Source organism: Nicotiana sylvestris, chromosome 4 (assembly GCF_000393655.2).
Source record: "Nicotiana sylvestris chromosome 4, ASM39365v2, whole genome shotgun sequence".
Classification (NCBI taxonomy): domain Eukaryota; kingdom Viridiplantae; phylum Streptophyta; class Magnoliopsida; order Solanales; family Solanaceae; genus Nicotiana; species Nicotiana sylvestris.
The window spans coordinates 285,974-298,365 of record NC_091060.1 but is presented as its reverse complement, the minus strand read 5'-3'; the positions used below and the strand labels follow the sequence as shown (position 1 = coordinate 298,365).

The 12,392-nt window shown below is 37.7% G+C and overlaps 1 protein-coding gene across 1 annotated transcript; it reads left to right on the top strand.

Moving 5' to 3' along the window:
• Nucleotides 1–2,088: 2,088 nt before the first annotated feature.
• On the top strand, nt 2,089–12,179 carry LOC104232219 (protein STRICTOSIDINE SYNTHASE-LIKE 2-like). Its single transcript, XM_009785362.2, has 3 exons — nt 2,089–2,399; nt 10,677–10,943; nt 11,304–12,179. The coding sequence occupies exons 1-3, from the start codon at nt 2,089–2,091 to the stop codon at nt 11,881–11,883; spliced, it is 1,158 nt and encodes a 385-aa protein (XP_009783664.1). The 3' UTR covers nt 11,884–12,179.
• The last annotated feature ends 213 nt before the right edge of the window (nt 12,180–12,392 follow it).

Here is a 12,392-nt window from a genome sequence, read left to right as displayed (position 1 = left end):
AAAAAGATAACTAAGCCAACAAAGGATGAAGACTATTATTTTAGAGCTTCATGAGGGCAGAAAGAAATCAAATGGCAAAAGGAGCTGGACAAATTGAACAATTATCCTAGTTAGAGTAGTAGAAAATGTATAGCAAGAGTTAGAAAATGTAAGAAGTCAGTGATTGTCAAATATTTTATTCTTTAGGAGAGACTAGTTCAAGAGTCCAAAAGAATTAGTGAGTTGTAAATATTATATTTGGTTGAACGAAAATTTGACAGTTTGACCAAAAAAAAAAGTAAATGGCAATAATAATGTAATATGAGTAAACGGCACATCATGTAATAATAAAGAAATTAGGATTTCTTTAACCTAACCATAGTGTCAAAATTTATTTTAAAAAGAATAACATAATGTCACAATCCTGCAGCAGGCTACGTACGTTGGTAGCTTCTTGGCTGTCTAGACTGCAAGACACCTCTGCTTGCATAATTTGAAAGAATTATATAAATAACATTACCGTTATTTTAGTGTTGAGGGGAAACAGAAAACACCAAAATCAAGCATGGTGCTCTATCTTATCATATAGGCCGCAACCCAAAATTGCCTTGTTCATATTCAATAATATAACCATGATATAGTGCCAAAAGAAATCATACAATTTTGTACCTTATTTGGGAGCGTATTTTGTCTGGCATCACATACCACATCCATAACCATGGTCTATTCATCCATCATTTGTGGCTAAAATTCTAATGTCCATATGGCTTGTTGTTTGTTGGCATATATATATATATATATATATATATATATATATATATATATATATATATATATATGGCAATGGACCTTTCTGCTTTCCTATCATAATATGTACCTTTTAATTTTAACCATATATTGCAAGTTAACTACTACGAGAAGGCAACTTTGTGGATCTCATCATCTATGACAACTTAACCATTTGGGAAAGGAAATCATTGGTGGATAACTTGTAATATTATTCTTGGTTAAATTCACATATACTAGTAGAATAGTGGGACTTGAACCGTTTTCGAGTGTATCTCATTCTATAAGGAAAATATATGTTTCATATATGTAAAAAAAAAATAGAAATTTGTTTAGTTCATTAATTAGCAAGGATAACTTTGAAAAAAGAAAATTACTCGATAACAAAGATTATTTTGGACCAAATAACAAAGACTAAAAAATCAAATGTAAAAAGGAATGGAGAGAAGAGTAGCATTTATCCTCTTTTAACATGTGCTCTTACTATGATGTTATCGATATCCTAACTCATTCTGCTATTAATTCATACCACCTTAATTATTGTTTAAAGTTTATTAAGTAAGTTTGTATTGATAAACGATTTAATTACTTTGATATCATTGATACCCCTTCAATGTGTGACAGTTTTTCCACCCCCAATTGTTTATAGATTCTTAATTGTTACGTCTCAAACAAAGCTATAATTAGAGATCAGATCTAAAAGAAATATTCCTCTGATAGAAATAATTTATATAAGGAACAAGAAAACAGAAAAACGGAAGGAAAAATATAGAGAGTTGGTGTACCTTTGGTGGGATATCATGTGGATACAAGCAGTTCCTGTGCGAAATATTTTATGAACTTTCTTATCACTAAATAAGGAAAAGAAGAAAATAAAAATAAAAATCAAAGAAGTGAATATACTTTTCTGTGAGGTTACTTTTTTATTCTTATTAGTGCTCGATCATTTAACAAAAAAGAAATATACTCAAAATTGGTGTTCTAAATTCGTGTCACCGTAAATCAACTTATTGAGGGTAAAATAAAAAATTTATAGTTAAATTATTTCTTAATGTATAAATATATCATTTTCTTAACTAACATCTCGAAATATGCAAATACTGTGACAAGTTAAATATTTATATATTTGTCCTACTATATAGAAACTGATTTATTTGTTTGGATGGAGCGTAGAGTACTATGTAGCCTCAGCAAACTTCTCTTCTTCTATTTTTTTACTTTTTTATATGTCGTGAAAATGTAAGTAACTATTTATGCATGTTAAAACCCACACAAGTATCTAATATAGTGTATTTTCAGTCCTCCAAAAACTTAGCCTAGCTAATGGCGTTTTCTCTGTTATCTATTTCTACCTCCAGCTTAACCTTTAAGCTTTCATTTGCGGCAGCTATTGTTGTTGTGATAGCTGTGTCCTTCTTCTCATTACTTGATCAAAACTCATCAATTAATCCATTAATAGAGAGACGGTTTGAAGAATCAGAAATAATTGGAATAGTGGGTGCTGTTGGGCCAGAGAGCTTTGCCTTTGACCGTCACGGTGATGGTCCTTACGCTGGCGTTTCTGATGGCCGAATTATCAAATGGCTCCGAAATGAGAGCCGCTGGCTGGATTTCGCCGTCACATCGCCGGAGAGGTATGGTTTTATCTCTTATTTTTCTTTATTCTTATGGTTGTTAGAACATGTTTTGTTGACGCTAGAACTAGTCAACAAGGAACTAACGTATTACGTATAGCATGCTCTTTTCATGACTACTTTCCAACATAAAACACTTTGGTAGTTCAGAATCACTCACCTAATTCTCCGCTTCTCCTACCCCTTCCCTCCTTTCCCTATCACCACTAAGACAATTTATTTATTTTTTATTAAATTCCTTTTATTACCACTTGGAAGAATTGATATCTATATAAACAAACAAAAATAAAGGAAATTCAATCACTGGACATGAAATCCCCAATGAAAAAGTCATCACTACTAAACAAATTGGAAATTGGAATTAGCTATAAATTTTGTTGTTAATCTTTCGCTAAATTACTTATAGTTAATAGATTTTTTGATAATTTGTCGTTAAGTAAGATTAGTAACGAATTTTGTTGTTCAGATACAAAATTTGTTCCTATATTTTTTTAGTGCCTAATGAGTAAAACAGACAAACAGCCTATAATCCTTCTCATTCCCCTTTGCTCCTGATCTATTCTAGCTATAATAAAAGTTTTAAGTCTTGCAACTTCTAGTCATAGAAATCCTAAATATTTCAGGTGTGACAAAAAAAATATTTAAAATAATATTTCTTCTTTAAAATTAAACATCACATATAGTTCGTTAATTTTAATTAACTTATCTCATTTTTCATGTATGAGATTAAAGATTAACATTGTGGTGTAAATAATTTTTATTTAAGCGAAAAATACATGTTGAGTTTTGAGAAACAAACTACTCCTCTTGGCGTTCAAATAAAGTGTCACGACCTCAAATACTCAATCGTGATGGCGCCTATCACGTTACTAGGCAAGCCAACCCAAACTATTAACTACAACAAATTCCTTTTATAAAACCATTTCCTAACACAGGTTTAAATACCAAATTTCTATAATAAGTGTTTAAAAACAACAAAATATAAGTGGAAGTCAAATAAACATGAACTACACAGCCCCAAATATTTGGTGTCACGAGTCTAGAGCCTCTGCTACATAACTGATTGTCTGATACAACAAAAGTCTAGAAAATGCGGAAAAGAACAAGATAAGAAAGAGAAAATAGGGTTGCGGACGCCATGCAGCTTCCTTTAAATCTCTGGCAACCTCTGGATCAGCTGAGGACCCTCACTCTACCACTCGGGCACCTGGATCTGCACACAAGGTGCAGGGAGTAATGTGAGTATGCTAACTCAGTAAGTAACTAAAGTAAATAAGGTCTGAAGGCAATGCCGAGCAGTTAAAAATCATATAATTGAATAAACAACAAGGTAACAAGTCCATTTCATAGTTTAAAATCAGTTTCGTCGTAAAATTATCAACTTCAGTTTAAACACTTGAAATCATATACTTAGCAATTTTTCCAACAGAGACTTGTTTTTAAAAGAAGAGTGAAATCAGTGAAAATATCATAACTGGGCCCCTCGGGCAAGGTATCACGCAGAATATGGCCTCTCGGGCAGCCTCTCAGTCACTTGTGACTCACTCTCGTCACTCAGTACTCACTCTCAGCACTCAGGCTCATTAATATCTCATAGTAATAGAAATCATAGTAACCACTGCAGCGTGCAGTCCGATCCATAATTTATAGTCGACTGCGCTCACTGGGGGTGTACAGACTCCAGAGGGGCTCCTACAGCCCAAGCGTCATATCGCTGCGGCGCGCAGCCCGATCCAATATATATATATATATATATATATATATCGCTGCGGCGTGCAGCTTGATCCAATATATATATCATTGCGGCGTGCAGCCCAATCCATATAAGTATCGCTGCGGCATGCAACCCGATCCATATTTTATATATATATATATATATATATATATATATATATATATATATATATATATATATATATATATATATATCCTCACTATTAGGTTCTCAACCTTTCTCAGTCATTAACCTCACAACCTCTCGGGTACAACAATAGAAATTAGGGAACTCAGCCCAAACAGTCCTCACAATTAGAAATGGAGTGATAAAACCAGTTTTAAACATTTAAACAGGTAAAACATGACTGAGGATATGCTTCTAACAAATAAAGTGAGAAAAAACAGTAAAAAATGCTCCTAAGGGTATCAATAGGTTGGCACAAGGCCCCAAACAAGACATACAGCCCATAATACAGGGTTAATGACTAAAGCACGGAATATCATAAGGTTTCAAATCAAATACGCGGCTCAATAGTCGCTACGGGATGGACCAAGTCACAATCCCTATCGGTGCACGCCCACACGCTCGTCACCTAGCATGTACGTCACCGTATTTATCAAAACAAATCAAATACCAGGGTTTGTACCTTCAGTTCCAGATTTACAATGGTTACTTACCTCAAACCTGTAAAAATACAACTCCGCGATGCCTTTGCCCCTTGGATTGGCCTCCAATCATGTCGAATCTATTCAAAATAGAATCACGACGTCAAAATATGTTAAGGAAACGAAGCCAAAGCAAAAACAATCAAATAATACCAAAAATCCCGAAATTGGCCAAACCCGACCCCCGGTCCCATGTCTCAAAACTCGATAAAAATCATATCAATAGAATCCTTATCCTTCCACGAGTCCATACATACTAAAAACACTGAAATTGGAGTCCAAATGACCCCTCAAATTCTCATTTTAAAGTCTCTTAATCTCAAGCCCTAATTCCTTAATTTTAGGCTTAGATTCTATGATTTATTTGGTAGATTTCACAACAGAATCGAGTTTTAAGTCCAAAATTCTTACCTCCAAGTGGTTCCCCTTGAATCCCTCTTCAATATCCTTCAAATAGCTCCAAAAATGACCAACAATGGAAGAAATAAACCCCACATTCACGAACAAGACGACCTTTTAAACCTTCTGCCCAGACTTGAAATCCTTCTTCGCGAACGCGGTCAAAGCCTCGCATTCGCGAAGCACAAATTAACTTTGACCAATTTTCTTCTTTCGCGATCACGACACCCCCATCGCGAACGTGATGCTTTGCTTAGACCAATCTTTGTGATCGCGTTCCATCTCTCGCGAATGCGATGAACAAATTCCCCCTAAATCTCAGCTGCCGTTTTTGCTCTATGCGAACGCGACACCTTCCCCGCGAATGCGGTGCACAAACCTTTTGCCCTTCGCGAAGCTATATCCTTTGACCTCAACTTTCGAACCTGACGACCCAAAATAGCTATTAGCTCCACATCATAAGTCAAATCATCATCCAACTGAACTGTGCTGAAATCCAAAACATGAGACGGATCCCCATTATACTTCCGGAGCATAGAAACATGAAACACCGGATGCACACTCGACAAGCTGGGTGGCAAAGCAAGCTCATAAGCCACATCCCCAATCCTCCGAAGCACCTCAAAAGGTCCAATGAATCGAGGACTCAATTTCCCCTTCTTCCCAAATCGCACAACACCCTTAATGGGTGAAACCTTCAACAGAACCTTCTCGCCAACTATTTAGGACACATCCCGAACCTTCTTATCAGCATAGTTCTTCTGTCTCAATTGTGTTGTACAAAGCCTCTCCTGAATTACCTTCACCTTTCCTAAAGCATCATGCACCAGGTCTGTCCCCAATAGCTTAGACTCACCGGGCTCGAACCAACCAACTGGAGATCTACACCGCCTCCCATACAAAGCCTCATACGGAGCCATCTGAATACTCGACTGGTAGTTGTTGTTATAAGAAAACTCTGCAAGCGGCAAGAACTAATCCCATGACCCTCCGAAATCAATGACACAAGAACGCAACATGTCCTCCAATATCTGGATAGTGCGCTCGGACTGCCCGTCCGTCTGAGGGTGAAACGTTATGCTCAACTCAACCTTAGTACCCAACTCTCGCTGCACATACCTCCAAAACTGCGAAGTAAACGGAGTGCCCCTATCTGAAATGATGAAAACTGGGACACCATGCAACCGAACAATCTCCCGGATATAGGTCTCCGCCAACGGCTCTGAAGAATAAGTAGTACACACATGAATGAATGAAGTGCGCGGACTTGATCAGCCGATCCACAATCACCCAAATAGCATCGAACTTTCTCAAAATCCGTGGAAGTCTCACAACAAAGTCCATAGTGATCATCTCCCACTTTCACTCGGGAATATCCATCTGCTATAGCAAGCCACCCGGTCTCTGATGCTCATATTTCACCTGCTGACAATTGAGACACTGAGCTACAAATCCCACAATGTCTTTCTTCATTCTTCTCCGCCAATAATGTTGTCCCAGATCCTAATACATCTTCGCGGCACCCGGATGAATGGAATACCGCGAGCTATGGGCCTCCTCCAAGATCAACTCCCGAAGCCCATCTACATTGGGCACACAAATCCGGCCCTACATCTTCAACAACCCATCATCACCTATAGTCACATCTCTGGAATCATGATGCTGAACTCTGTCCTTAAGGACGAGCAAATGCGGATCATCATACTGGCGCTCTCTGATGCGATCATATAAAGAAGACCAAGAAACCACACAAGCCAAAACCCGACTAGGCTCCGAAACATCTAACCTCACGAACCGATTGGCCAAGGATTGAACATCAACTGCAAGAGGTCTCTCCCCAACTGGAATATATGCCAAACTCCCCATACTCACTGCCTTTCGGCTCAAAGCACCGGCCACCACATTGGCCTTCCCCGGATGGTACAATATAGTGATATCATAATCTTTAAGTAACTCCAACCACCTCCGCTGCCTCAAATTGAGATCCTTCTGTTTGAACAAGTGCTGGAGGCTACGATGATCAGTAAACACCTCACAAGACACACCATACAAGTAATGCCTCCAAATTTTCAACGCGTGCACTATGGCAGCCAACTCCAAATCATGAACGGGGTAGTTCTTCTCATTGGGCTTCAATTGATGAGAAGCATAAGCAATAACTTTACCCTCCTGCATCAATACACAACCAATAGAAACTCTCGAAGCATCACAATACACGGTATATGAACTTGAAGCTGACGGCAAAACTGATATTGGAGTTGTGGTCAAAGCTGTCTTGAGCTTTTGAAAGCTCTCCTCACACTCGTCCGACCATACAAATAAAGCACCCTTTTGAGTCAACTTGGTCAAGGGCGATGCGATAGATGAGAATCCCTGAACAAACCAGCGATAATAGCCTGCCAAACCAAGAAAGCTGCGAATCTTTGTGGCTGAGGACGGTCTGGGCTAACTCTGAACCGCCTCTATCTTCTTCGGATCAACCTGAATACCCTCGCTGGACACCACATGCCCTAAGAAAGCCACTGAACTGAGCCAAAACTCACACTTGGAGAATTTTGCATAAAGTTTCTCCTCCCTCAATAGAAATTAGGGAACTCAGCCCAAACAGTCCTCACAATTAGAAGTGGAGTGATAAAATTAATTTTACACATTTAAACAGGTAAAACATGACTGAGGATATGCTTTCAACAAATAAAGTTAGGAAAAACAGTAAAAATGCCCCTAAAGGTATCAACAGGTCGGCACAAGGCCCCAAACAAAACATACAACCCATAATACAGTATAAATGACTAAAGTACGGAATATCATAAGGTTTCAAATCAAATACGCGACTCAACAGTCGCTATGGGACGGGCCAAGTCACAATCCCTATCGGTGCACGCCCACACGCTCGTCACCTAGCATGTGCGTCACCGCATTTTATCAAAACAAGTCAAATATCGGGGTTTGTACCCTCAGTTCCAGATTTACAATGGTTACTTACCTTAAACCGATGAAAATACTATTTCGTGATGCCTTTGCCCCTCGAATTGGCCTCCACTTGCGTCGAATCTATTCAAAATCAAAATCACGGTGACCAAATATGCTAGGGGAACGAAGCTCAAGCAAAAACAATCAAATAATACCAAAAATCCCGAAATTGGCCAAACCCGACCCCCGGGCCCACATATCGAAAATTGATAAAAATCACATAAACAGAATCCTTATCCTTCCACGAGTCCATACATACCAAGAACATTGAAATCGGAGTCCAAATGACCCCTCAAATTCTCATTTTAAAGTCTCTTAATCTCAAGCCCTAATTCCTCAATTTTAGGCTTAGATTCTATGATTTATTAGGTAGATTTCACAATAGAATCGAGTTTTAAGTCCAAAATTCTTACCTCCAAGTGATTCCCCTTGAATCTCTCTTCAAATATCTCCAAAAATGACCAACAATGGAAGAAATAAACCCCACATTCGCGGACAAGACGACCTTTTAATCCTTCTGCCTAGGCCTGAAATCCTTCTTCGCGAACGCGGTCAAAGCCTCGCGTTCGCAAAGCACAAATTAACTTTGACCAATTTTCCTCTTTCGCGATCGCGACACCCCCATCGCGAACGTGATGCTTTGCTCAAACCAATCTTCGCGATCGCATTCCGCCTCTTGCGAACGCGATGAACAAATTTCCCTCTGAAGCTCAGCTGCCCTTTTTGCTCTATGCGAACGCGACACCTCCCCCGCGAATGCGATGCACAAACCCTTTGCCCTTCGCGAACGCGAATGCTTAAATTCCACCTTCCTCAACTGACTCTTCCTGAACGCGAGGGTCCACTCGTGAACATGAAGAGTAAAATACCTGCAACAGCTGAAACCAAAATCTACAATTTTCTTCAACTCAAAATGATCTGTTCAACCATACGAAACTCACCCGAGGCCCTCGGGACCTCAACCAAAGGCACCAACATATCCCAAAACCTTATTTAAACTTGTACCAATCTTCAAAACACCTCAAACAATATCAAATCAACCTAAACACATCGAATTCAAGCCTAGGTTTCCAAAATCTTCCGAATTCCGCTTTTGATCAAAAACTCAACCAAACCACGTCCGAATGACCTGAAATTTTGCACACACATCCCAAATGATATAACGGAACTATTGCAACTCTCAGAATCCCATTCTAACCCCTATATCAAAATCTCACCTACCAATCGGAAATCGCTGAAAATCCAATTTCGCCAATTCAAGCCTAAATCTACTCCGGACCTTCAAAACCCATTCTGATCACGCTCCTAAGTCCCAAATCACCTCCCGAAGCTAACCGAACCATCGGAACTCACATCCGAGCCCTCTAACACATTAGTCAACATCTGGTTGACTTTTCCAACTTAACCTTCCTCAAAAGAGACTAAGTGTCTCAAGCCTTACCAAAATCATTCCGGATTCGATCCGACCAACTCGATACCACATAACACGGATAAACAAAGCATAAAGAAGCAAAAATAGGAAAAACAGAGCGATAAATCATGAGATGACTGGCCGGGTCGTCACATAAAGAGAGGTCTTTTGTTAGATAGACAAGGATGACCTAATAGCTAGCTCGACCCCTCGCCTCGTGAAATTAAATTAATTCTTCCTCCCGATTCTTAGCTACTAGCTAGTCCTAATTACTTAATTATGAATTAATGTTGGTAAACGTGAATGAGAAGAAAAAGAAAATGGTAAACATGCATGAATTTATATGAATTCTCTCCCTCTTTCTTTCTGTGTATATAAACACACCAATAAATAATCCGAGAAAGCAAAATAAAAAGATATTTTTTTGCTTTATAATTTTGATAGTATAATATCAAGTGTAATTTATAATTAAATGAACTTCATTCATTCTTTAAGCAAATCGATCTATTTTGTGATTGCACGTTTTGGGACTACTACTAGCAGAACATCCTACAACTACTGCTGAATTCTATCATCGTAGGCGTCCTTAAGGCCGCATAAACGGTATTAAGTATCCCTTTTTGGAGCGTTTAACAAGGTCTGGTCCCCCAGCAGATTATTTTTGTGAGGCTCTTTCTTTCTTGTCAAAAATTCTTGTCAAATATCTAAGGCAAATCTAGGCTTCAAAAATCAAATCAAATTGAAGTTGTGAAAAGAGTTCGTTGATATATCTCTTTAGTAATAAACATACGATAGGATGTTTAACCATGTTTAATCAAATTTATTTTAGGAGAAACTTTCTTAAAGTACTATACATAGTTTAATCAGAGCCTAATTACCATACAAAAGTATAGCTTGCCTAATTACTGTTCGTATCAAAAGTTCCGCTGCCAGCCGTCTATATCAACTGCATTCGTTCGCACATAATAGTTGTGTCAATGAATACAATTTTGATGGAAATACTAATATTGCGGGAGGATATCTTCTTAAAAACAAAAAATGCAATAAATCAACGTGCGTCACGCTCATGTAAATTTTCCTTTATGTAATGTTTTTGAGTTGGACTGCAATAACAGGAATGGATGTGAAGGTTTTCATGACCATACTGATACTGAGCACAGATGTGGGCGCCCATTGGGTATGGACTTTGATGAAAATAGTGGTGATCTATATGTTGCAGATGCTTATTTGGGCCTCCTCGTTGTGGGCCCAAATGGAGGCCTTGCTACCAAAGTTGCTAAAATGGCAGAAGGTGTTCCTTTTGGATTCACCAATTCACTCTGCATTGATCAAACTCATGGAGTCCTCTATTTTACAGATAGCAGTACTACATTTTCAAGAAGGTAACACTCGCAAAAAATGTATTTTTTTCACTTTTAGTCCGTGCCAGAAACTACTTATATTCGTTAATCAAAAAAATATAGTATTATTTTTGTATATAATATCCATATAGAGAGAGAGAAAGAAAATATATATATATATATTGTCGGCTATTATTTTGAGAGCGTTTATATAGTGTTATTTTTCCTTAAACAAATACTAAAATTTTATTAAATATTAAATTTTGAATTCATTATTTTCAAAAGTATAACGAATTCAGTTGTGAGAATCTAAATGTTGAATTCATTAAATTTAAATGTTGGATACGCCTCTATCCGTAGACCAAACTGCTAACATGGCGATTCATGCTTTTGAATGTTCAGGAGTTATATATCAGTCATAGTTAGTGGTGACAACACGGGAAGGCTAATGAAATATGACATGCAAAGCAAGCTAGTATCAGTTCTACTCAAGAATCTCAAGTTCCCAAATGGAGTAGCCATGAGCAAACATGGTGATTTCCTCCTTTTTGCAGAGACAACCACTTGCAAAATCTTTAAGTTTTGGCTCAAAACATCACAAGCTGGCAGTGTTGAGGTTGTTTCAGAGCTCCCAGGTTTTCCAGACAACATTAAACGGAACAAAAATGGAGAGTTTTGGGTGGGAGTTAACTCAAGAAGAAGCAAATTCTTGGACTGGTTTCTCTCCAAAACTTGGATTAAAAATTATTTGGCTAAAATCCCTTTTGATATTACTAAAGCACATTCCTACTTGGCAAGTCTTGGTCTTGGTGGGGGTGGTTTAGCAGTAAGACTTAGTGAAGATGGCCATATAGTGGAGATTTTAGAGGACTCAAAGGGCAAAAGATGGAAATTTGTCAGTGAAGTAAATGAAATAAATGGGAATTTGTGGGTTGGATCAGTAAAAATGGCATTTGCAATTAAAGAGAAGAAGGCTAGTTAATTAGGAAAAGTTTTAGACACTCCATTCATTTTCTTGATTTTTTTTCTTTTTGGTGACCATAGCAAGAGGAAGGAAAAAGGGAGAGTCGAGATATTATTCCTCTAGATTGCAATGTTGGAATTCTAACATCAAACTCTTACTAATTCTATTTCTTTACATCTTTTAATTATCTTTTCCTCCTGGAAGAGAGATACAAATGTAGTTCGTGACAATTACAAGATGTATATTTCCAAGAATTTTACCTGAAACTGTTTAAGTTTTAACAAATGGAATATACATGTATATTATATGTTTTATTTTAGCCAATATGCATTGTGTTTATGTTCATCGTAGAACTCTTGCACTATTTTAGCCCATATGCATTCTGTTTGGATGTGTTACATATCGTTTCATAATATATTGTATCGTATTGTAATGTATTGAAGTGTTTTGATGAATACTAACGTTTGGATGGAGTGTATTGCTGGCTCTCCTTTTATAATGTCATGCACCAACAATATGAAGAATAA

Bases quoted from the DNA above. Each gene is read 5' to 3' on its own strand.
- LOC104232219 (XM_009785362.2), top strand. From the start codon at position 2,089: ATGGCGTTTTCTCTGTTATCTATTTCTACCTCCAGCTTAACCTTTAAG. The intron at 2,400-10,676 runs GTATGGTTTTAT...CTGCAATAACAG, and splicing joins GCCGTCACATCGCCGGAGAG to GAATGGATGTGAAGGTTTTC. The intron at 10,944-11,303 runs GTAACACTCGCA...TTGAATGTTCAG, and splicing joins AGTACTACATTTTCAAGAAG to GAGTTATATATCAGTCATAG.